Here is a 25,964-nt window from a genome sequence, read left to right on the forward strand (position 1 = left end):
CTTACATGGTTCCATTCTGTGCCATGTCTGCTCCCAGATGTCTAAAACACTTTACTTCCAAATTTTCTCCATCCAAATTCACACCCCAATCATCCTGTTTATCTGCCCTGCTAAACCTAATAACCTTGCTTTTATTTTCAATTACACCCACCTTCCTCCTCTCACACACTACCAAACTCAGTCACCAACTTCTACTGTTTCTCACTCAATTTACCACCCATACTTTGTCATCAGCAAAGAACAATTGATTCACTTCCTGGGCTCCCTTCACCCAGTAAGACTGCATAATCGCCTCTCTCTCCAAGACCATTGCTTCTACTTCCCTAACCACCTTATCCATAAAGAAACTAAACAACCATAGTGACATTACACACCATTGCCACAGACCAGCCTTCACCTTGATGTACTCACTTCTCTTCCAACTTGTTCACATGCCTTACGCTTTTCATAACAACTTCTTACTGCTTTTATTAACTTTTCTTCATCTTCATATATTCATAAGACCTTCCACAAGGCATCTTTATCAACCATATTATTTGCTTTCTCCAGATCCATGAAAGCTGCATGCAATTCCTTCTTTTCCTTTATTTGTTTATCCTACACATTCTTTTAAGCAAACACCTAATCCACACACCCTCTATGACTCCTGAAACCACAGTGTTCCTCCCCAGTCTGATGCTCTGTACATGACTTCACCTTTTTAATCATCACTCTCGTAAAAGTTACCATCATACTTATATCTCTGTAGTTCAGATACTTACCTTTGACCCCCTTGCCATTATACATTGGCACTATACATGCTTTCCTCCAATGCTCAGGCACTTCATCATGAAATATTCATACATGGGAAACCATAACTAATCAAACAGCAAAAGTCACTCCCTTTTCTTAAGAAATTTAACTGTAGTACTATCCACTCCAGCTGCTTTTCATCTTATGCAAGGCTTTTATTACCTCTTCTTTCTTTACCATACCACTTTCAATGACTATCTTACTTAGCATGCTTCCTCACCCCAAACACCCTACATCTTTTACCCTGTCATCAAACACATTCAGCAGTCCTTCAAAATGCTCCCATTCCTCCTCACCTCATTCATACCTACAGCCACTTCTCCATTAGTCCCTTTCACTAATGTTTCCATTTGTTCTCTTGTTTTTCTCACACTATTAACTTCCTTCCAAAACATCTTATTCTCTCTGATGTTTGCTGATAATTGCTTACTTCATCACTCATTTGCCCTCTATTTCAGACATTTCACCTTCCTCTTGTACATCTAGTCATTTCCACTCGTTCCTTGTAAATACCACCCATATGCTTCTCTTTTCTCTTTCTCTAGCAATTTGACTTTGTAATCCCACCACACAACTTCCCACATGTCTCACACTTCTCTTGCACATGCCGGCACTGCTTCTCTGAATGTCCCCCATTCCTCACCCACTCCCCTTGCTTCATGTACTCACACCTTTTGATTTTACACCCAATCTCTTCTGGTATTTCTTCATAAATCCCTTTTCCAATGTCAATTACTTTCACCACCCTCTTTTCATTCATATTGTTTCCTTTTTTATGAAAATATCTGCAAATTCACCCTTGCCTCTACCAGGTAATGGTCATACATCCCACCAGCTGCCCCTTTCAACACATTCACATCCAAGAGTTTCTCTTTTACATGCCTCTCAGTAATATGTTATCTAATAATGCCCTTTTATCATCTTTCCTGCTCATCTACATACACTTATGTATGCCCCTCTTTTTAACCCAGGTATTCTGAATCATTAGTCCTTTTTACAGCACACAGCCCCACACGTTGTTCATCACTCCTATTCTATTCACCTCACTAAATACTCCATGTCCCTCAGCTAAATTCCTCAATTGCCACATTACTCACTTTCGCATTTAAATCACCCATCACCGATACTTGATCTCTAGCATCACCAACTACTGAGACACTCACTCAGCTGCTTCCAAAACACTTACTTGCCCCTCCTCCTTCTCCTTCTCATGGCTTGGTGCATAAGCACCAATCATCACCCATATCTCGCAACCCACTTTCATTTTTACCCACATCAGTCTGGAACTCAATTCCCTACACTCCCTCACACACTCTGACAACTGCTTGATTAGTAAAGCTACCCCTATCTTAGCTCTTATCCTTTCACTAACCCCCCGACTTTACCCCAAAGATGTTCCCAAACCATTTTTCACCTTTATCCTTGAGTTTTGTTTCACTCATAGACTGAACATCCAGGTTCCTTTCCTCAAACAGCTTTCCTCAAACATACTGTGTATCTCTCTTTTCTTTTCATAATGGTTACATCCACACATATCTAGACACCTGAGCCGTAGCCTTTAAGGAGGATATGCACTCCTCGCTTGGCCCCTTCTGTTCCATATGTTAGAAATTGAAATACAAGAAGGGGGTTTCCAGCCCACCACTGCTGTTACTCTTAGTTGCCATTTATTTCACTCAGGGAATAAGGAGGTAGAATTCTTTTTCCCCTATTATTTATTCAAAGAAATGTATTTCTATTTCAATGCTGTAGATATCATTGTCTTCCCTTTCATATTTTTCATTGAACTGCTGCAAAAGACATGTTTTTAATTTCATTTTTTGAAATGTACACATAAGTAGATTAACAAAATGTTTTGTAACAAATGTGATCCATTTTGAGAATACAGCACTGTTTATACAAATGCTTTCCTAGAATATACTAGTATAATAAGGGAACATGCAAGAGAGTGAGAGGCATGCAAGGAATACAGTGAATAGGAACGATGTGGTATACTGGGTTCGATGTGCTGTCAATGGACTGAACCCGGGCATGTGAAGCATCTGGGGTAAACCATGGAAAGGTCTGTGGGGCCTGGATGTGGATAGGGAGCTGTGGATTCAGTACATTACGCATGAGAGCTAGAGACTGAATGTGAACGAATGTGGTGCTACCTTGCTGAAACAAAGGTGCTGTTTTCCTATGGGGTGGGGTAGCAACAGGGATAGATAAAGGCAATCAAGTATGAATATGTACATATGTTTGCATGTAATATCTGAGAATGTGTATATATATATATATATATATATATATATATATATTTTTTTTTTCTTTTTTTTTTTGCTCTGTCGCTGTCTCCCGCGTTTGCGAGGTAGCACAAGGAAACAGACGAAAGAAATGGCCCAACCCACCCCATACACATGTATATACATACGTCCACACACACGCAAATATACATACCTACACAGCTTTCCATGGTTTACCCCAGACGCTTCACATGCCCTGATTCAATCCACTGACAGCACATCGACCCCGGTATACCACATCGCTCCAATTCACTCTATTCCTTGCCCTCCTTTCACCCTCCTGCATGTTCAGGCCCCGATCACACAAAATCTTTTTCACTCCATCTTTCCACCTCCAATTTGGTCTCCCTCTTCTCCTCGTTCCCTCCACCTCCGACACATATATCCTCTTGGTCAATCTTTCCTCACTCATTCTCTCCATGTGACCAAACCATTTCAAAACACCCTCTTCTGCTCTCTCAACCACGCTCTTTTTATTTCCACACATCTCTCTTACCCTTACGTTACTTACTCGATCAAACCACCTCACACCACACATTGTCCTCAAACATCTCATTTCCAGCACATCCATCCTCCTGCGCACAACTCTATCCATAGTCCACGCCTCGCAACCATACAACATTGTTGGAACCACTATTCCTTCAAACATACCCATTTTTGCTTTCCGAGATAATGTTCTCGACTTCCACACATTCTTCAAGGCTCCCAGAATTTTCGCCCCCTCCCCCAACTTATGATCCACTTCCGCTTCCATGGTTCCATCCGCTGCCAGATCCACTCCCAGATATCTAAAACACTTCACTTCCTCTAGTTTTTCTCCATTCAAACTCACTTCCCAATTGACTTGACCCTCAACCCTACTGTACCTAATAACCTTGCTCTTATTCACATTTACTCTTAACTTTCTTCTTTCACACACTTTACCAAACTCAGTCACCAGCTTCTGCAGTTTCTCACATGAATCAGCCACCAGCGCTGTATCATCAGCGAACAACAACTGACTCACTTCCCAAGCTCTCTCATCCCCAACAGACTTCATACTTGCCCCTCTTTCCAAAACTCTTGCATTCACCTCCCTAACAACCCCATCCATAAACAAATTAGACAACCATGGAGACATCACACACCCCTGCAGCAAACCTACATTCACTGAGAACCAATCACTTTCCTCTCTTCCTACACGTACACATGCCTTACATCGTCGATAAAAACTTTTCACTGCTTCTAACAACTTTCCTCCCACACCATATATTCTTAATACCTTCCACAGAGCATCTCTATCAACTCTATCATATGCCTTCTCCAGATCCATAAATGCTACATACAAATCCATTTGCTTTTCTAAGTATTTCTCACATACATTTTTCAAAGCAAACACCTGATCCACACATCCTCTACCACTTCTGAAACCACACTGCTCTTCTCCAATCTGATGCTCTGTACATGCCTTCACCCTCTCAATCAATACCCTCCCATATAATTTGCCAGGAATACTCAATATATATATCTATATATATATATATATATATATATATATATATTTATTTATTTTATTTGCTTTGTCGCTGTCTCCCGCGTTTGCGAGGTAGCGCAAGGAAACAGACGAAAGAAATGGCCCAACCCACCCCCATACACATGTATATACATACACGTCCACACACGCAAATATACATACCTATCCATCTCAATGTACATATATATATATATACACACAGACACATACATATATACCCATGCACACAATTCACACTATCTGCCTTTATTCATTCCCATCGCCAACTCGCCACACATGGAATACCATCCCCCTCCCCCCGCATGTGTGCGAGGTAGCGCTAGGAAAAGACAACAAGGGCCCCATTCGTTCACACTCAGTCTCTAGCTGTCATGCAATAATGCCCGAAACCACAGCTCCCTTTCCACATCCAGGCCCCACACAACTTTCCATGGTTTACCCCAGACGCTGCCAATGCCCTAATTCAATCCACTGACAGCACGTCAACCCCGGTATACCACATCGATCCAATTCACTCTATTCCTTGCCCGCCTTTCACCCTCCTGCATGTTCAGGCCCCGATCACTCAAAATCTTTTTCACTCCATCTTTCCACCTCCATGTTTGGTCTTCCACTTCTCCTCGTTCCCTCCACCTCCGACACATATATCATCTTGGTCAATCTTTCCTCACTTATTCTCTCAATGTGCCCAAACCATTTCAAAACACCCTCTTCTGCGCTCTCAACCACGCTCTTTTTATTTCCACACATCTTCCTTACCCTTACATTACTTACTCGATCAAACCACCTCACACCACACATTGTCCTCAAACATCTCATTTCCAGCACATCCACCCTCCTGCGCACAACTCTATCCATAGCCCACGCCTCGCAACCATACAACATTGTTGGAACCACTGTTCCTTCAAACACCCATTTTTGCTTTCTGAGATAATGTTCTCGACTTCCAAACATTCTTCAAGGCTCCCAGGATTTTCGCCCCTTCCCCCACCCTATGATTCACTTCCGCTTCCATGGTTCCATCCACTGCCAGATCCACTCCCAGATATCTAAAACACTTTACTTCCTCCAGTTTTTCTCCATTCAAACTTACCTCCCAATTGACTTGACCCTCAACCCTACTGCACCTAATAACCTTGCTCTTATTCACATTTACTCTTAACTTTCTTCTTTCACACACTTTACCAAACTCAGTCAACAGCTTCTGCAGTTTCTCACATGAATCAGCCACCAGCGCTGTATCATCAGCGAACAACAACTGACTCACTTCCCAAGCTCTCTCATCCACAACAGACTTTTTTTTTTTTTTTGCTTTGTCGCTGTCTCCCACGTTTGCGAGGTAGCGAGTGGGGTGCCTAAATGTGTGTGGATGTAACCAAGATGTGAAAAAAGGAGAGATAGGTAGTATGTTTGAGGAAAGGAACCTGGATGTTTTGGCTCTGAGTGAAACGAAGCTCAAGGGTAAAGGGGAAGAGTGGTTTGGGAATGTCTGGGGAGTAAAGTCAGGGGTTAGTGAGAGGACAAGAGCAAGGGAAGGAGTAGCAATACTCCTGAAACAGGAGTTGTGGGAGTATGTGATAGAGTGTAAGAAAGTAAATTCTCGATTAATATGGGTAAAACTGAAAGTTGATGGAGAGAGGTGGGTGATTATTGGTGCATATGCACCTGGGCATGAGAAGAAAGATCAGGAGAGGCAAGTGTTTTGGGAGCAGCTGAATGAGTGTGTTAGTGGTTTTGATGCACAAGACCGGGTCATAGTGATGGGTGATTTGAATGCAAAGGTGAGTAATGTGGCAGTTGAGGGAATAATTGGTGTACATGGGGTGTTCAATGTTGTAAATGGAAATGGTGAAGAGCTGTAGATTTATGTGCTGAAAAAGGACTGATGATTGGGAATACCTGGTTTAAAAAGCGAGATATACATAAGTATACTTATGTAAGTAGGAGAGATGGCCAGAGAGCATTATTGGATTACGTGTTAATTGACAGGCGTGCGAAAGAGAGACTTTTGGATGTTAATGTGCTGAGAGGTGCAACTGGAGGGATGTCTGATCATTATCTTGTGGAGGCTAAGGTGAAGATTTGTATGGGTTTTCAGAAAAGAAGAGTGAATGTTGGGGTGAAGAGGGTGGTGAGAGTAAGTGAGCTTGAGAAGGAGACCTGTGTGAGGAAGTACCAGGAGAGACTGAGTACAGAATGGAAAAAGGTGAGAACAATGGAAGTAAGGGGAGTGGGGGAGGAATGGGATGTATTTAGGGAATCAGTGATGGATTGCGCAAAAGATGCTTGTGGCATGAGAAGAGTGGGAGGTGGGTTGATTAGAAAGGGTAGTGAGTGGTGGGATGAAGAAGTAAGAGTATTAGTGAAAGAGAAGAGAGAGGCATTTGGACGATTTTTGCAGGGAAAAAATGCAATTGAGTGGGAGATGTATAAAAGAAAGAGACAGGAGGTCAAGAGAAAGGTGCAAGAGGTGAAAAAAAGGGCAAATGAGAGTTGGGGTGAGAGAGTATCATTAAATTTTAGGGAGAATAAAAAGATGTTCTGGAAGGAGGTAAATAAAGTGCGTAAGACAAGGGAGCAAATGGGAACTTCGGTGAAGGGCGCAAGTGGGGAGGTGATAACAAGTAGTGGTGATGTGAGAAGGAGATGGAGTGAGTATTTTGAAGGTTTGTTGAATGTGTTTGATGATAGAGTGGCAGATATAGGGTGTTTTGGTCGAGGTGGTGTGCAAAGTGAGAGGGTTAGGGAAAATGATTTGGTAAACAGAGAAGAGGTAGTGAAAGCTTTGCGGAAGATGAAAGCCAGCAAGGCAGCGGGTTTGGATGGTATTGCAGTGGAATTTATTAAAAAAAGGGGGTGACTGTATTGTTGACTGGTTGGTAAGGGTATTTAATGTATGTATGACTCATGGTGAGGTGCCTGAGGATTGGCGGAATGCGTGCATAGTGCCATTGTACAAAGGCAAAGGGGATAAGAGTGAGTGCTCAAATTACAGAGGTATAAGTTTGTTGAGTATTCCTGGTAAATTATATGGGAGGGTATTGATTGAGAGGGTGAAGGCTTGTACAGAGCATCAGATTGGAGAAGAGCAGTGTGGTTTCAGAAGTGGTAGAGGATGTGTGGATCAGGTGTTTGCTTTGAAGAATGTATGTGAGAAATACTTAGAAAAGCAAATGGATTTGTATGTAGCATTTATGGATCTGGAGAAGGCATATGATAGAGTTGATAGAGATGCTCTGTGGAAGGTATTAAGAATATATGGTGTGGGAGGAAAGTTGTTAGAAGCAGTGAAAAGTTTTTATTGAGGATGTAAGGCATGTGTACGTGTAGGAAGAGAGGAAAGTGATTGGTTCTCAGTGAATGTAGGTTTGCGGCAGGGGTGTGTGATGTCTCCATGGTTGTTTAATTTGTTTATGGATGGGGTTGTTAGGGAGGTAAATGCAAGAGTTTTGGAAAGAGGGGCAAGTATGAAGTCTGTTGGGGGTGAGAGAGCTTGGGAAGTGAGTCAGTTGTTGTTCGCTGATGATACAGCACTGGTGGCTGATTCATGTGAGAAACTGCAGAAGCTCGTGACTGAGTTTGGAAAAGTGTGTGGAAGAAGAAAGTTAAGAGTAAATGTGAATAAGAGCAAGGTTATTAGGTACAGTAGGGTTGAGGGTCAAGTCAATTGGGAGGTGAGTTTGAATGGAGAAAAACTGGAGGAAGTGAAGTGTTTTAGATATCTGGGAGTGGATCTGGCAGCGGATGGAACCATGGAAGCGGAAGTGGATCATAGGGTGGGGGAGGGGGCGAAAATCTGGAGGCCTTGAAGAATGTGTGGAAGTCGAGAACATTATCTCGGAAAGCAAAAATGGGTATGTTTGAGGGAATAGTGGTTCCAACAATGTTGTATGGTTGCGAGGCGTGGGCTATGGATAGAGTTGTGCGCAGGAGGATGGATGTGCTGGAAATGAGATGTTTGAGGACAGTGTGTGGTGTGAGGTGGTTTGATCGAGTGAGTAACGTAAGGGTAAGAGAGATGTGTGGAAATAAAAAGAGCGTGGTTGAGAGAGCAGAAGAGGGTGTTTTGAAGTGGTTTGGGCACATGGAGAGATGAGTGAGGAAAGATTGACCAAGAGGATATATGTGTCGGAGGTGGAGGGAACAAGGAGAAGAGGGAGACCAAATTGGAGGTGGAAAGATGGAGTGAAAAAGATTTTGTGTGATCGGGGCCTGAACATGCAGGAGGGTGAAAGGAGGGCAAGGAATAGAGTGAATTGGAGCGATGTGGTATACCGGGGTTGACGTGCTGTCAGTGGATTGAAGCAGGGCATGTGAAGCGTCTGGGGTAAACCATGGAAAGCTGTGTAGGTATGTATATTTGCGTGTGTGGATGTATGTATATACATGTGTATGGGGGGGGGTGGGCCATTTCTTTCGTCTGTTTCCTTGCGCTACCTCGCAAACGCGGGAGACAGCAACAAAGTATAATAATAAAAAAAAATAATATATATATATATATATATATATATATATATATATATATATATATATATATATATATATATATATACTTGGGGATAGGGGAGAAAGAATACTTCCCACACATTCCTCATGTGTCGTAGAAGGCAACTAAAGGGGACGGGAGTGGGGGGCCAAAAACCCTCCCATCCTTGTATTTTAACCTTCTGAAAGGGAAAACAGAAGAAGGAGTCACGCGGCGAGTGCTCATCCTCCTCGAAGACTCAGACTGGGGTGTCTAAATGTGTGTGGATGTAACTAAGATGAGAAAAAAGGAGAGATAGGTAGTATGTTTGAGGAAAGGAACCTGGATGTTTTGGCTCTGAGTGAAATGAAGCTAAAGGGTAAAGGGGAAGAGTGGTTTGGGAATGTCTTGGGAGTATATGATAGAGTGTAAGAAAGTAAATTTTAGATTGATATGGGTAAAACTGAAAGTTGATGGAGAGAGATGGGTCATCATTGGTGCTTATGCACCTGGGCATGAGAAGAAAGATCATGAGAGGAAAGTGTTTTGGGAGCAGCTGAATGAGTGTGTTAGTGGTTTTGATGCACAAGACCGGGTTATAGGGATGGGTGATTTGAATGCAAAGGTGAGTAATGTGGCAGTTGAGGGAATAATTGGTATAAATGGGGTGTTCAGTGTTGTAAACGGAAATGGTGAAGAGCTTGTAGATTTATGTGCTGAAAAAGGATTGGTGATTGGGAATACCAGGTTTAAAAAGCGAGAGGTACATAAGCATAGGTATGTAAGTAGGAGAGATGGCCAGAGAGCGTTATTGGATTACGTGTTAATTGATAGGCGTGCGAAAGAGAGACTTGTGGATGTTAATGTGCTGAGAGGTGCAACTGGAAGGATGTCTGATCATTATCTTGTGGAGGCGAAGGTGAAGATTTGTAGGGGTTTTCAGAAAAGAAGAGAGAATGTTGGGGTGAAGAGAGTGGTGAGAGTAAGTGAGCTTGGGAAGGAGACTTGTGTGAGGAAGTACCAGGAGAGACTGAGTACAGAATGGAAAAAGGTGAGAAGAAAGGAGGTAAGGGGAGTGGGGGAGGAATGGGATGTCTTCAGGGAAGCAGTGATGGCTTGCGCAAAAGATGCTTGTGGCATGAGAAGCGTGGGAGGCGGGTTGATTAGAAAGGGTAGTGAGTGGTGGGATGAAGAAGTAAGATTATTAGTGAAAGAGAAGAGAGAGGCATTTGGATGATTTTTGCAGGGAAAAAACGCAAATGACTGGGAGATGTATAAAAGAAAGAGGCAGGAGGTCAAGAGAAAGGTGCAAGAGGTGAAAAAGAGGGCAAAGGAGAGTTGGGGTGAGAGAGTACCATTAAATTTTAGGGAGAATAAAAACATGTTTTGGAAGGAGATAAATAAAGTGCATAAGACAAGGGAGCAAATGGGAACTTCAGTGAAGGGGGCTAATGGGGAGGTGATAACAAGTAGTGGTGATGTGAGAAGGAGATGGAGTAAGTATTTTGAAGGTTTGTTGAATGTGTTTGATGATAGAGTGGCAGATATAGGGTGTTTTGGTCGAGGTGGTGTGCAAAGTGAGAGGGTTAGGGAAAATGATTTGGTAAACAGAGAAGAGGTAGTAAAAGCTTTGCGGAAGATGAAAGCCAGCAAGGCAGCAGGTTTGGATAGTATTGCAGTGGAATTTATTAAAAAAGGGGGTGACTGTATTGTTGATTGTTGGTAAGGTTATTTAATGTATATATGATTCATGGTGAGGTGCCTGAGGATTGGCAGGAATGCTTGCATAGTGCCATTGTACAAAGGCAAAGGAGATAAGAGTGAGCGCTCAAATTAGAGAGGTATAAGTTTGTTGAGTATTCCTGGTAAATTATATGGGAGGGTATTGATTGAGAGGGTGAAGGCATTTACAGAGCATCAGATTGGGGAAGAGCAGTGTGGTTTCAGAAGTGGTAGAGGATGTGTGGATCAGGTGTTTGCTTTGAAGAATGTATGTGAGAAATACTTAGAAAAGTAAATGGATTTGTATGTAGCATTTATGGATCTGGAGAAGGCTTATGATAGAGTTGATAGAGATGCTCTGTGGAAGGTATTAAGAATATATGGTGTGGGAGGCAAGTTGTTAGAAGCAGTGAAAAGTTTTTATCGAGGATGTAAGGCATGTGTACGTGTAGGAAGAGAGGAAAGTGATTGGTTCTCAGTGAATGTAGGTTTGCGGCAGGGGTGTGTGATGTCTCCATGGTTGTTTAATTTGTTTATGGATGGGGTTGTTAGGGAGGTGAATGCAAGAGTTTTGGAAAGAGGGGCAAGTATGCAGTCTGTTGTGGATGAGAGAGCTTGGGAAGTGAGTCAGTTGTTGTTCGCTGATGATACAGCGCTTGTGGCTGATTCATGTTAGAAACTGCAGAAGCTGGTGACTGAGTTTGGTAAAGTGTGTGAAAGAAGAAAGTTAAGAGTAAATGTGAATAAGAGCAAGGTTATTAGGTAGAGTAGGGTTGAGGGTCAAGTCAGTTGGGAGGTAAGTTTGAATGGAGAAAAACTGGAGGAAGTAAAGTGTTTTAGATCTCTGGGAGTGGATCTGGCAGCAGATGGAACCATGGAAGCGGAAGTGAATCATAGGGTGGGGGAGGGGGCAAAAATTCTGGGAGCCTTGAAGAATGTTTGGAAGTCGAGAACATTATCTCGGAAAGGAAAAATGGCTACGTTTGAAGAAATAGTGGTTCCAACAATGCTGTATGGCTGCGGGGCGTGGGCTATGGATAGAGTTGTGCGTAGGAGGGTGGATGTGCTGGAAATGAGATGTTTGAGGACAAAATGTGGGGTGAGGTGGTTTGATCGATTAAGTAATGTAAGGGTAAGAGAGATGTGTGGAAATGAAAAGAGTGTGGTTGAGAGAGCAGAAGAGGGTGTTTTGAAATGGTTTGGTCACATGGAGAGAATGAGTGAGGAAAGGTTGACAAAGAGGATATATGTGTCGGAGGTGGAGGGAACGAGGAGAAGTGGGAGACCAAATTTGGAGGTGAAAAGATGGAGTGAAAAAGATTTTCAGTGATCGGGGCCTGAACATGCAGGAGGGTGAAAGGCGTGCAAGGAATAGAGTGAATTGGAACGATGTGGTATACCGGGTTCGACGTGCTGTCAATGGATTGAACCAGGGCATGTGAAGCGTCTGGGGTAAACCATGGAAAGTTGTGTGGGGCCTGGATGTGGAAAGGGAGCTGTGGTTTCGGTGCATTATTACATGACAGCTAGAGACTGATTGTGAACGAATGGGGCCTATGTTATCTTTTCCTAGCGCTATCTCGCACACATGAGGAGGGAGGGGGTTGTTATTCCATGTGTGGCGAGGTGGCGATGGGAATAAATAAATGCAGAAAGTATGAATTATGTACATGTGTATATATGTATATGTCTGTGTGTGTATATATATGTGTACATTGAGATGTATAGGTATGTATATTTGCGTGTGTGGACGTGTATGTATATACACGTGTATGTGGGTGGGTTGGGCCTTTGTTTCAAGTGTTTCCTTGCGCTACCTCGCTAATGCGGGAGACAGCGACAAAGCAAAATAAATAAAATGAATATTAAATTTTTTTTTTTTTTTTTTGCTTTGTCGCTGTCTCCCGCGTTTGCGAGGTAGCGCAAGGAAACAGACGAAAGAAATGGCCCAACCCACCCCCATACACATGTATATACATACGTCCACACACGCAAATATACATACCTACACAGCTTTCCATGGTTTACCCCACACACTTCACATGCCCTGATTCAATCCACTGACAGCACGTCAACCCCGGTATACCACATCGATCCAATTCACTCTATTCCTTGCCCTCCTTTCACCCTCCTGCATGTTCAGGCCCCGATCACACAAAATCTTTTTCACTCCATCTTTCCACCTCCAATTTGGTCTCCCACTTCTCCTCGTTCCCTCCACCTCCGACACGTATATCCTCTTGGTCAATCTTTCCTCACTCATTCTCTCCATGTGCCCAAACCATTTCAAAACACCCTCTTCTGCTCTCTCAACCATGCTCTTTTTATTTCCACACATCTCTCTCACCCTTACGTTACTTACTCGATCAAACCACCTCACACCACACATTGTCCTCAAACATCTCATTTCCAGTACATCCATCCTCCTGCGCACAACTCTATCCATAGCCCACGCCTCGCAACCATACAACATTGTTGGAACCACTATTCCTTCAAACATACCCATTTTTGCTTTTCGAGATAATGTTCTCGACTTCCACACATTCTTCAAGGCTCCCAGGATTTTCGCCCCCTCCCCCACCCTATGATCCACTTCTGCTTACATGGTTCCATCCGCTGCCAGATCCACTCCCAGATATCTAAAAAACTTTACTTCCTCCAGTTTTTCTCCATTCAAACTTACCTCCCAATTGACTTGACCCTCAACCCTACTGTACCTAATTACCTTGCTCTTATTCACATTTACTCTTAACTTTCTTCTTTCACACACTTTACCAAACTCAGTCACCAGCTTCTGCAGTTTCTCACATGAATCAGCCACCAGCGCTGTATCATCAGCGAACAACAACTGACTCACTTCCCAAGCTCTCTCATCCACAACAGACTTCATACTTGCCCCTCTTTCCAAAACTCTTGCATTCACCTCCCTAACAACCCCATCCATAAACAAATTAAACAACCATGGAGACATCACACACCCCTGCCACAAACCCACATTCACTGAGAACCAATCACTTTCCTCTCTTCCTACACGTACACATGCCTTACATCCTCGATAAAAACTTTTCACTGCTTCTAACAACTTGCCTCCTACACCACATATTCTTAATACCTTCCACAGAGCATCTCTATCAACTCTATCATATGCCTTCTCCAGATCCATAAATGCTACATACAAATCCATTTGCTTTTCTAAGTATTTCTCACATACATTCTTCAAAGCAAACACCTGATCCACACATCCTCTACCACTTCTGAAACCACACTGCTCTTCCCCAATCTGATGCTCTGTACATGCCTTCACCCTCTCAATCAATACCCTCCCATATAATTTACCAGGAATACTCAACAAACTTATACCTCTGTAATTTGAGCACTCACTCTTATCCCCTTTGCCTTTGTACAATGGCACTATGCACGCATTCCGCCAATCCTCAGGCACCTCACCATGAGTCATACATACATTAAATAACCTTACCAACCAGTCATTAATACAGTCACCCCCTTTTTTAATAAATTCCACTGCAATACCATCCAAACCTGCTGCCTTGCCGGCTTTCATCTTCCGCAAAGCTTTTACTACCTCTTCTCTGTTTACCAAATCATTTTCCCTAACCCTCTCACTTTGCACACCACCCAAACCAAAACACCCAATATCTGCCACTCTATCATCAAACACATTCAACAAACCTTCAAAATACTCACTGCATCTCCTTCTCACATCACCACTACTTGTTATCACCTCCCCATTAGCACCTTCACTGAAGTTCCCATTTGCTCCCTTGTCTGATGCACTTTATTTACCTCCTTCCAGAACATCTTTTTATTCTCCCTAAAATTTAATGATACTCTCTCACCCCAACTCTCATTTGCCCTCTTTTTCACCTCTTGCACCTTTCTCTTGACCTCCTGTCTCTTTCTTTTATACATCTCCCACTCATTTGCATTTTTTCCTTGCAAAAATCGTCCAAATGCCTCTCTCTTCTCTTTCACTAATAATCTTACTTCTTCATCCCACCACTCACTACCCTTTCTAATCAACCCACCTCCCACGCTTCTCATGCCACAAGCATCTTTTGCGCACTCCATCACTGATTCACTAAATACATCCCATTCCCCCCCCACTCCCCTTACCTCCTTTGTTCTCACCTTTTTCCATACTGTACTCAGTCTCTCCTGGTACTTCCTCACACAAGTCTCCTTCCCAAGCTCACTTACTCTCACCACCCTCTTCACCCCAACATTCACTCTTTTTTTCTGAAAACCCATACAAATCTTCACCTTAGCCTCCACATATATATATATATATATATATATATATATATATATATATATATATATATGTATATATATGAGGGGGAGATAATAATGGGTAATGGAGAGTGATAAGAGTAAGTGAGCTTCAGGAGGAGATGTGTGTGAGGAAGTACCAGGAGAGACTGCGTAAAGAATGGAAAAAAGTGAGAACAAAGGATGTAAGGGGAGTGGGGGAGGAATGGGATGTATTTAGGAAGCAGTCAAAAGATGCTTGTAGCATGAGAAGCATAGGAGGTGGGCAGATTAGAATGGGTAGTGGGTGGTGGGATGAAGAAATAGGATTATTAGTGAAAGAGAAGAGAGAGGCATTTGGACGATTTTTGCAGGGAAATAATACAAATGACTGGGAGATGTGTAAAAGAAAGAGGCATGAGGTCAAGAGAAAGGTGCAAGAGGTGAAAAAGATGGCAGATGAGAGTTGGAGTAAGAGAGTATCATTAGATTTTAGGGAGAATAAAAAGATTTTTGGAAAGAGGTAAATAAAGTGCATAAGAGAAGGGAACAAATGGGAACATCAGTTAAGGGGGCTAATGGGGAGGTGATAACAAGCAGTGGTGATGTGAGAAGGGGATGGAGTGAGTATTTTGAAGGTTTGTTGAATGTGTTTGATGATGGAGTGGCAGATATAGGGTGTTTTGTTCGAGGTGATGTGCAAAGTGAGAGGGTTAGGGAAAATGATTTGGTAAACAGAGAAGAGATAGCAAAAGCTTTGCGGAAGATGAAAGCTGGCAAAGCAGCAGGTTTGGATGGTATTGCAGTGGAATTTATTTAGAAAGGGGGTGACTGTATTGTTGATTGGTTGGTAAGGTTATTTAATGTATGTATGACTCATGGTGAGGTGCCTGAGGATTGGCTGAATGCTTGCATAGTGCCATTGTACAACGGCATAGGGGATAAAGGTGAGTGCTCAAATTACAGAGGTATAAGTTTGTTGAGTATTCCTGGTAAATTTTATGGAGGGGTATTGATTGAGAGGGTGAAGGTGTGTACAGAGCATCAGATTGGGGAAGAGCAGTGTGGTTTCAGAACTGGTAGAGGATGTGTGGATCAGGTGTTTGCTTTGAAGAATGTATGTGAGAAATACTTAGAAAAGCAAATGGATTTGCATGTAGCATTTATGGATCTGGAGAAGGCATATGATAGAGTTGATAGAGATGCTCTGTGGAAGGTATTAAGAATATATGGTGTAGGAGGCAAGTTGCTAGAAGCAGTGAAAAGTTTTTATCGAGGATGTAAGGTATGTGTATGAGCAGGAAGAGAGGAAAGTGATTGGTTCTCAGTGAATGTCGGTTTGCGGAAGTTGTGCGTGATGTCTCCATAGTTGTTTGATTTGTTTATGGATGGGGTTGTTAGGGAGGTGAATGCAAGAGTTTTGGAGAGAGGGGCAAGTATGCAGTCTGTTGTGGATGAGAGAGCTTGGGAAGTGAGTCAGTTGTTGTACACTGATGATACAGCACTGTTGGCTGATTTTGGAGATTAACGGCAGAATCTGGTGACTGAGTTTGGTAAAGTGTGTGAAGGAATAAAACTGAGAGTAAATATGAATAAGAGCAAGGTTTTTAGGTAAAGTAGGGTTGAGGGACAAGTTAATTGGGAGGTAAGTTTGAATGGCGATAAACTGGAGGAAGTGAAGTGTTTTAGATATCTGAGAGTGGATTTGGCAGCTGATGGAACCATGGAAGCGGAAATGAGCCACAGTGTGGGGGAGGGGGCGAAAGTTCTTTGGGGCGTTGAAAAATTTGTGGAAGGCAAGAACATTATCTTCATAAGCAAAATTGGGTATGTTTGGAGGAATAGTAGTTCCAACAATGTTATATGGTTGCGAGGTGTGGGCTATGGATAGAGTTGTGTGGAGGAGGGTGGATGTGCTGGAAATGAGATGTTTGAGGACAATATGTGGTGTGAGGTGGTTTGATCGAGTAAGTAATGAAACAGTAAGAGAGATGTGTGGTAATAAAAAGAATGTGGTTGAGAGAGCAGAAGAGGGTGTATTGAAATGGTTTGGTCACATGGAGAGAATGAGTAAGGAAAGATTGACAAAGAGGATACATGTGTCAGAGGTGGAGGGAACGACGAGAAATGGGAGACCAAATTGGAGGGGGAAAGATGGAGTCAAAGAGATTTTGAGTGATTGGGGCCTGAACATGCAGGAGGGTGAAAGATGTACAAGGAATAGAGTGAATTGGAACGATGTGGTACACCGGGGTCGATGTGCTGTCAATGGATTGAACTAGGGCATGTGAAGCATCTGGGGTAAACCATGGAAAGTTTTGTGGAGCCTGGATGTGGAAAGGGAGCTGTGGTTTTGTTGCATTATACATGACAGCTAGAGAATGAGTGTGAATGAATGTGGCCTTTGTTGTCTTTTCCTAGCACTACCTGGCCCACATGTGGGGGGAGGGGGCTGTTATTTCATGTGCGGCGGGGTGGCGACGGGAATTAATAAGGGCAGATAGTTTGAATTATGTACATGTGTTTATATGTATATGTTTGTGTGTGTATATATATGTATATGTTGAGATGTATAGATATGTATATGTGCTTGTGTGGACATTTATATATATACTTGTGTATGTGGGTGGGTTGGGCCATTCATTCATCTGTTTCCTTGTGCTACCTCGCTAATATGGGAGACAGCGACAAAGTATAATAAATAATTTTTTTTTTTTTTGCTTTGTCGCTGTCTCCCACGTTTGCGAGGTAGCGCAAGGAAACAGACGAAAGAAATGGCCCAACCCACCCCCATACACATCTATATACATACATCCACACACGCAAATATACATACCTACACAGCTTTCCATGGTTTACCCCAGACGCTTCACATGCCCTGATTCAATCCACTGACAGCACGTCAACCCCGGTATACCACATCGATCCAATAATAAATAGATAAATAAATTTGTGTGTATGAGTATGTATGTTTATATGTGTGTATATGAGTGGATGGTTCTTTCTTTGTGTATCGTGATACTACCTTGCTGATGTGGGAAACAGCGTTCAAGTATTACAATAATGATAATGATAATAATAGTAATATATGTATTTATATGAAATATGTTGATTTGAGAGCATTGCCAAGCTTCTCATTGTTTTTATTCTTTGTAGATAACATAGATAGTGAGAAAACAATGCCTGTTGACCTGTATGGTGCAATGCTATTTCTTTTATGATTCTAAGGCTCTCTTTCTCCATTGCAGCCGGTTAGCCATCATAGATATTACAGGACTCCTTACATTCTTAGACTTGGATACTCGTTCATCAGACAACAATGGGTCAGAGGTATGTTATGTAAGCTTTACTATAGATTATTTATTGTACTCATTGTATTCAGTTATTTTTTATTTGTACACTGTTCAACACTTGTATGGCCTCATTTTGTAAACTCACTTCACTGTCATCTTTTAAAACTAATGCATTATGTGTATTTATAGTTTCATCTTTTAGTTTATTCCACTCACCCACAGCATTCTTCTTATAAAGTATTTCTTCATATGTTGTTAAGAAAGTTTTTAGTTTCTTGTATTGACACCTTACTGTTCTGTTTTTGCATTCCTCAAGAAAATTCTCACTGTTAACACTTGTCAGTTTGATTAAGGAATTTGAAAACTGTTATCAAGTCTTCCTGTCTGCTTTGACCTCTTTGTGCTCTTTCATTTGATCTTTCAAAGAACTTCTCACTTTCAGCATTGTTAGTGTGACTACAATTTTTTCATACTTTTCACTGTTAGCGTTAGTAAGGTTGTTGCGGGTAAAGTTGAAGAAAAGCTTTGCTTACTCCCATCATTTCTGTTGCTGTTATATGTAGTAAAAGCACACCCCCTATCAGCATCCAGGTCCCACACAACATTTGGTGGCTTCCCCTGGCTGCTTTATATGCCGTTGTTCACTATAGGACTGTTTTATCTGTCTGTATGGGCCCTTATTGGAACAAGTCGATTGTGGTAACAAATGGTGGTCTGTGGAGGTAGGGTGTTATGGGGAGGAGCTCTCTGAGATGGGAGTGAGTCAGCAGTTCATTGCCAAACTGCAGTATGAGTTGCCAGTGTTGGTTGGAGATGGTTGCCTGGTTCAGCAAGATGAGGGCCTCTTGGTAGGTGGTGTAAGAAGGGCCCAGGATGATTCTGCATGCCCTTATCTGTATTTTATCTGGCTGGTCCCTCTTGGTGGTCTGTGCTACACCACATGTTAAGGGTCATGATGATTTGGCTCCTCTTAAGCGGATGGTTTGGTGTCATCCAGTTAGGAAGTCCAACAGCCATGAGATGAGATAACCACATAGTCCCAGGTTAGTGGCTTTCTTTACTTTGATGCAGAAAATGAAGTGTAGGAGGATATAAAGGCAATGAGTCGTGGAGGAAGACTTCATGTATGCAAACTGCCAAGGGTCTACTGATTCAACTGTGTCAGCAATGGCCCAGTCAGACACAGATGTTTCACAAATTAGACAAGGGATTGGAGTGATTGCAACAGGTGGTAAGGTATCAAGAGACTCTAGGTTGGCATATATGAGCAGTGGAGTGACACACCCTGTCTTCTAAGCTATGGAGCATTTAGATTGTTTGAGTGAAGCATTAATTGTGACAGTCAGCGGTGTAGGTAATTCATGGGAGAATTCCTTATATAGTTTCATTGGAAGATATATGGATGTGACTGATATCAAAAGTTTTGGTGATAAAGCTCCCCAGATGCATGACATGATAAGGTCAGCTGCATCATCAATAAGAGTAAGAATACTTATGAGTAAATGCTCTCATATTATGTGCTCACAAGCTGATCCCTGCCAGAGAAAAGATTGGGTTTTAAAAACTGAAAACCTTTTCTTCTTACAAGGAGAGCCATATGAATAATCCTGTGTTTCATTCCCTTATGCACCCTCTCCTTTTCACTTCTTTTTTTCTTGTGCTCCTTTTCCCAGTATTATCATGAAAAGGGGTGTGATTGAATACCAGTGGTCTAGTGGGGTAGATGGAGGGGGTTACTATGAGGAAGACCCATGACATTGCCATGTTGTTGGCTCATCTTTAGAAGTCTGTCAAAGGATGAAAGGTTTTAGCCTTCAGGGTAGACTAGATAGGCTCATCTGGCTTTATGTTATGTTTGATCTCTCATATGCTTTGTTTGCAGGAAGAAAATGTCTTCCAGTTTTTAAAAACAAAGTTAGCGACTTTTTCCTGTGTTAATGTTAGATGTGTTACTATTTGTCATTGCTCTACATTTGGATAGAATAAGGTTGATGTTAACCAGCTTAACAAAAGGGAACTCTTTTAGTTAAGTGGAAATATTTCATAATTATAACCTTGTGAAATTTCTTTCAGGTGATGGGTTCAATATTGAAGTTTGAACGCAAAGATGTTTGGGATATGTGCTGGGCACAGGACAACCCAGAATTATTTGCAATGATGGAGAAGACTCGCATGTATGTGTTTCGCAACATGGATCCTGAAGAGCCTGTTGCAAGTTCAGGTTATCTTTGCAGCTTCCAGGCAAGTAGTGAATTAAAGTATTAAATTTTCTTGAAGTTCTTGTAAGAGCTAAGCCAACATCTTTCTTGAGAAAATCCTATTATTCCTGCTTTTTTAATGAAGTAGACTTGTTTTCTTACAATACAGTGTGAAATTGTCTTTTTTGTCTGTTGTAGCTTTCAGGTGTTTCATTTTGTGATTGAGTATTGAGCATAATATACTTCAATAGATATTCATCTTTGTTTCACCCTTTGGTTCATATCAGATGTGACCAAAATATGTATATTTTTTGTATAACATATAGATATGCTTGATATGTCAATATGAAAATGACAATGCTCTCTATTCTGTCATGAAAAATTCTCTGGGAAAATCTCTGGAAGACTCAAGGTTAGTACCTTCCAGTCCTAAGGGTTTTGTAAGGAAATGTGGGTCCTCCCAACCCTTTGCAATCTATTCATCCATGGTAGAAAGAGCTCACTTATTTTGGCCCCCATTGAGCCAGTCAGAATCCACCACAGTAAAGATATTATTAGGACACTCACCTTGGCCACTTATTGGCTCAGAATTCTCCAGGATTGCTTAATGTTAAGATGCCTGTTACCAGACCTGTTTTTCTAATTCCATGGATTGATATCGATTTTCTTTCTTTTTCTCTGAGTGAAGGTATTAAGAGCAACTTTTGGAAAAAGATCATTCCCTTAGTAAGACCAGACTGGTTTATTCATTAACCCATGACATCTGGCAAGTCTCATACCTTGACCAGTACTCCACGTTGATGTACTGTGGTTTACAGGCTTCCCCAAGGGAGTAAAAAAATTGAGCAATCCCTTGGAGAGCTAGAGTTCTTTTAATATGTGGGTTTATAAAGAAAAACATTTTTAGGGATCCTTTGGTTGTGGGTTCTTTACCTTCTTTTGTGTTCTCTTTACCTGAATGATGAACACAAACAGGAAGTCTTAAGTAGTACATTGAGACTAGATTAAAACAAATGGGGACTGAGAGTATTTTCCAGGTTCAGTTTTGTTGATACAATTCAGGACATAATATTATATTAAAGTTAATCAACATTTGATGCCCACCCAATCCAGTTGTCTGTGAAGGAAAAGCAAATGAATCTGAGCTCTAGGCTGGTTGTGGTATTAAGAGCAACTTTTGGAAAAAGATCATTCCCTTAGTAAGACCAGACTGGTTTATTCATTAACCCATGACATCTGGCAAGTCTCATACCTTGACCAGTACTCCACGTTGATGTACTGTGGTTTACAGGCTTCCCCAAGGGAGTAAAAAAATTGAGCAATCCCTTGGAGAGCTAGAGTTCTTTTGATATGTGGGTTTATAAAGAAAAACATTTTTAGGGCACCTTTGGTTGTGGGTTCTTTACCTTCTTTTGTGTTCTCTTTACCTGAATGATGAACACAAACAGGCAGTCTTAAGTAGTACATTGAGACTGGATTAAAACAAATGGGGACTGAGAGTATTTTCCAGGTTCAGTTTTGTTGATACAATTCAGGACTTAATATTATATCAAAGTTAATCAACATTTGATGCCCACCCAATCCAGTTGTCTGAGGAGGAAAAGCAAATGAATCTGAGGTCTAGGCTGGTTGTAGTTATGTCTAAAATATATGGAGACAATGGGATGTATTTAGGGAAGTAGTGATGGCTTGCGCAAAAGATGCTTGTGGTATGAGAAGCATGGGAGGTGGGCAGATTAGAAAGGGTAGTGAGTGGAGGGATGAAAAAGTAGGATTATTAGTGAAAGAGAAGAGAGAGGCATTTGGATGAGTTTTGCAAGGAAATAGTGCAAATGACTGGAAGATGTATAAATAAAAGAGGCAGGAGGTCAAGAGAAGGGTGCAGGAGGTGAAAAATAGGGCAAATGAGAGTTGGGGTGAGAGAGTATCATTAAATTCTAAGGAGAATAAAAAGATGTTTTGGAAGGAGGTAACTAGAGTGCGTAAGACAAGAGAACAAATGGGAACATTGGTGAAGTGGTCTAATGGGGAGGTGATAACAAGTAGTGGTGATATGAGAAGGAGATGGAGTGAGTATTTTGAAGGTTTGTTGAATGTGTTAGATGATCGAGTGGCAGATATGGAGTGTTTTAGTCGAGATGGTGTGCAAAGTAAGAGGGTTAGGGAGAATGATTTGGTAAACAGAAAAGAGGTAGTAAAAGCTTTGCAGAAGATGAAAGCTGGCAAGGCAGCGGGTTTGGATAATATTGCAGTGGAATTTATTAAAAAAAGGGGGTGACTGTGTTGTTGACTGGTTGGTAAGGATATTTAATGTATGTATGACTCATGGTGAGGTGACTGAGGATTGGCGGAATGTATGCATAGTGCCATTGTACGAAGGCAAAGGGGATAAAAGTGAGTGCTCAAATTACAGAGGTATAAGTTTGTTGAGTATTCCTGGTAAATTATATGGGAGGGTATTGATTGAGAGAGTGAAGCCATGTACAAAGCATCAGATTGGGGAAGAGCAGTGTGGTTTCAGAAGTGGTAGAGGATGTGTGGATCAGGTGTTTGCTTTGAAGTATGTGTGAGAAATACCTAGAAATACAAATGGATTTGTATGTAGCATTTATGGATTTGGAGAAGGCATATGATAGAGTTGATAGGGATGCTCTGTGGAAGGTATTAAGAATATATGGTGTGTGAGGCAAGTTGTTAGAAGCAGTGAAAAGTTATTATCGTGGATGTAAGGCATGTGTACGTGTAGGAAGAGAGGAAAGTGATTGGTTCTCAGTGAATATCAGTTTGTGGCAGGGGTGTGTAATGTCTCCATGGTTGTTTAATTTGTTTATGGATGGGGTTGTTAGGGAGGTGAATGCAAGAGTTTTGGAGAGAGGGGTAAGCATGCAGTCTGCTGTGGATGAGAGAGCTTGGGAAGTGAGTCAATTGCTGTTTGCTGATGGTACAGTGCTGGTGGCTGATTCAGGTGAGAAAGTGCAGAATCTGATGACTGAGTTTGGTAAATGTGAGAGTAAGTGTGAATAAGAGCAAGGTTATTAGGTACAGTAGGGTTGAGGGACAAGTCATTTGGGAGGTAAGTTTGAATGGAGAAAGACTGGAGGAAGTGAAGTGTTTTAGATATCTGGTAGTGGTTTTGGCAGCGGATGGAACCATGGAAGCGGAAGTGAGTCCAGGTTGGGGGAGGAGGTGAAAGTTCTGGGAACTTTGAAAAATGTGTGGAAGGCGAGAACATTATCTTGGAAAGCAAAAATGGGTATGTTTGAAGGAATAGTGGTTCCAACAATGGTATATGGTTGTGAGGCGTGGGCTATAGATAGAGTTGTCCGGAGGATGGTGGATGTGTTGGATATGAGATGTTTTGAGGACAATATGTGGTGGAGGTGGTTTGATTGAGTAAGTAATGAAAGGGTAAGAGAGATATGTGGTAATAAAAAGAGTGTGGTTGAGAGAGCAGAAGAGGGTGTTTTGAAATGGTTTGGTCACATGGAGAGAATGAGTGAGGAACGATTGACAAAGAGGATATATGTGTCAGAGGTGGAGAGCACGAGGAGAAGTGGGAGACCAAATTGGAGGTGGAGAGATGGAGTGAAATTGATTTTGAGCGATCGGAGCCTGAACATGCAGGAGGGTGAAAGGCGTGGAAGAAATAGAGTGAATTGGAAGGATGTGGTATACCAGGGTCAACATGCTGTCAGTGGATTGAACCAGGGCATGTAAAGCATCTGGGGTTAACCGTAGAAAGTTTTGTGAGGCCTGGATGTGGAAAGGGGGCTGTGGTTTCGGTGCATTATACATGACAGCTAGAGACTGAGTGTGAACAAATGTGGCCTTTGTGGTTTTTTCCTAGCGCTACCTCGTGCGCATGCAGGGGGGGTTATGATTTCATGTGTGGCGGGGTGGCGATGGGAATGAATAAAGGCAGCGAGTATGAATTATGTGCATGTGTATATATGTATATGTCTGTGTATGTATATATATGTATAAGTTGAAATGTATAGGTATGTATATTTTCGTGTGTGGATGTGTATGTATATACATGTGTATGTGTGTGGGTTGGGCCATTCTTTCGTTCGTTTCCTTGTGCTACCTTGCTAACGCGGGAGACAGTGACAAAGTATGATAATACTGATCATAACTTTCTCACTACTCTACCTTTGAAAGGCATCAAGAGGAGTATGGTATACAGGGACTGCTAGGGAAACAGAATTGGGCATCTAAACCTTGTGAATACAAAGTATGGCAAAAGCCAGGGTCACAAGGGGAACTTTAGATTATTAAGTCTAGGGATGAAATATTGGCCCTCAGATGGAGGATAACATGTCGTTGCAATCATGACATATGACTTTGGGACAGAGACAGTATCTTTGGTCCTAAGGTATTTTAAGGATACAAAGTTCAGGATGAACATTAAATGTACCGGTTTTATCAAAACCTACAAAGCACACACAGGTGGGATTGATAAGATCTTCCCAAGGCAGGAGTTGGTTTTTGTGATTGATCTGTGCTTAGTGAATGGGTGGCTGAGATATAAGGGAGACTGTGGTGTTTTAAGATGTTCACCATGATTCTGAAGAACTTCTGCCATGAGATCTCTAATATTGCCTGGTCAATGAGCCATGCATTTACCAGGACTATGAGATCATCCCTTTCTCCAACAGCCTGAGCTTCACACTGCTCAGACATGGAAGTGTCAGAACCAGTCTTAAGACAGAGAGCTCAATCTCTTGCTGACAGTGTGAAATATAATTGAGCCTCTTCTCTTCCCAAACTGCATTGAGAAAAGGCAGACATGCAAGCTTGCAAGATTTTTGATAGTAAGGAAAGCATATGCAGGCCAAGAAATGCATGTTCTGCATGTAAAGTGGCCTTCTACCTTAAGGAGACTGGGAACTTTTTCAGTGCTTATGTGTTAGTAAGTAGGAAAATGAAGTGGAAAATGAAGCTGGTTCCAATTTTGATATGTAATATAGGATAGGGTAGAGAAAATACTTCCCACACATTTCTAGGATGTTGTAGAGGGCAACTAAGAGGGATGGGAACTGAGGTGTTAGATGGAACAAAAGGAGGACTGAATCAAGGAGCGCTCATCCTCCTTGAAGGCTTAGGGTGAGGTGTCTGACTGTATTTGAATGTTGCCAAAGTGAGAAGAGTGATAGATAGTAAGTTTGAGGATTGAGGAAAGAAAGCAAGATGTTCTGTCTCTGAGTGAAACAAACCTCAAAGGATAATGGGGAAGAATGGTTAATGAATGTCTTAGTGGTAAATCAGGGGTTAGAGTGAGTGTGAAGGCAAAAGCTAAGGAAGGGGTAGGACTTCTGCTGAAGGAGGGGTTGTAGGAATGTGTGGAAGTGTGTAAGAAAGTGAGCTCCAGACAGAAGTGTGTAAAACTGGAAGTAGATTATGAGAGGAGGGTGAATATTATTGCTT

General features: G+C 41.8%; 1 protein-coding gene across 2 annotated transcripts in view; it reads left to right on the forward strand.

Moving 5' to 3' along the window:
* Window positions 1-25,964, forward strand: part of Oseg4 (intraflagellar transport protein Oseg4) — a 600,898-nt gene that overhangs the window by 385,816 nt on the left and 189,118 nt on the right. For both annotated transcript variants that reach the window (XM_071662283.1, XM_071662291.1), the window contains exons 13-14: window positions 18,295-18,376; window positions 20,413-20,580. In XM_071662283.1, coding sequence (XP_071518384.1) covers window positions 18,295-18,376; window positions 20,413-20,580 — 250 coding nt within the window. The remainder of the gene's footprint in view (window positions 1-18,294; window positions 18,377-20,412; window positions 20,581-25,964) is intronic.

This window comes from Panulirus ornatus, chromosome 1, assembly GCF_036320965.1.
Source record: "Panulirus ornatus isolate Po-2019 chromosome 1, ASM3632096v1, whole genome shotgun sequence".
NCBI lineage: Eukaryota > Metazoa > Arthropoda > Malacostraca > Decapoda > Palinuridae > Panulirus > Panulirus ornatus.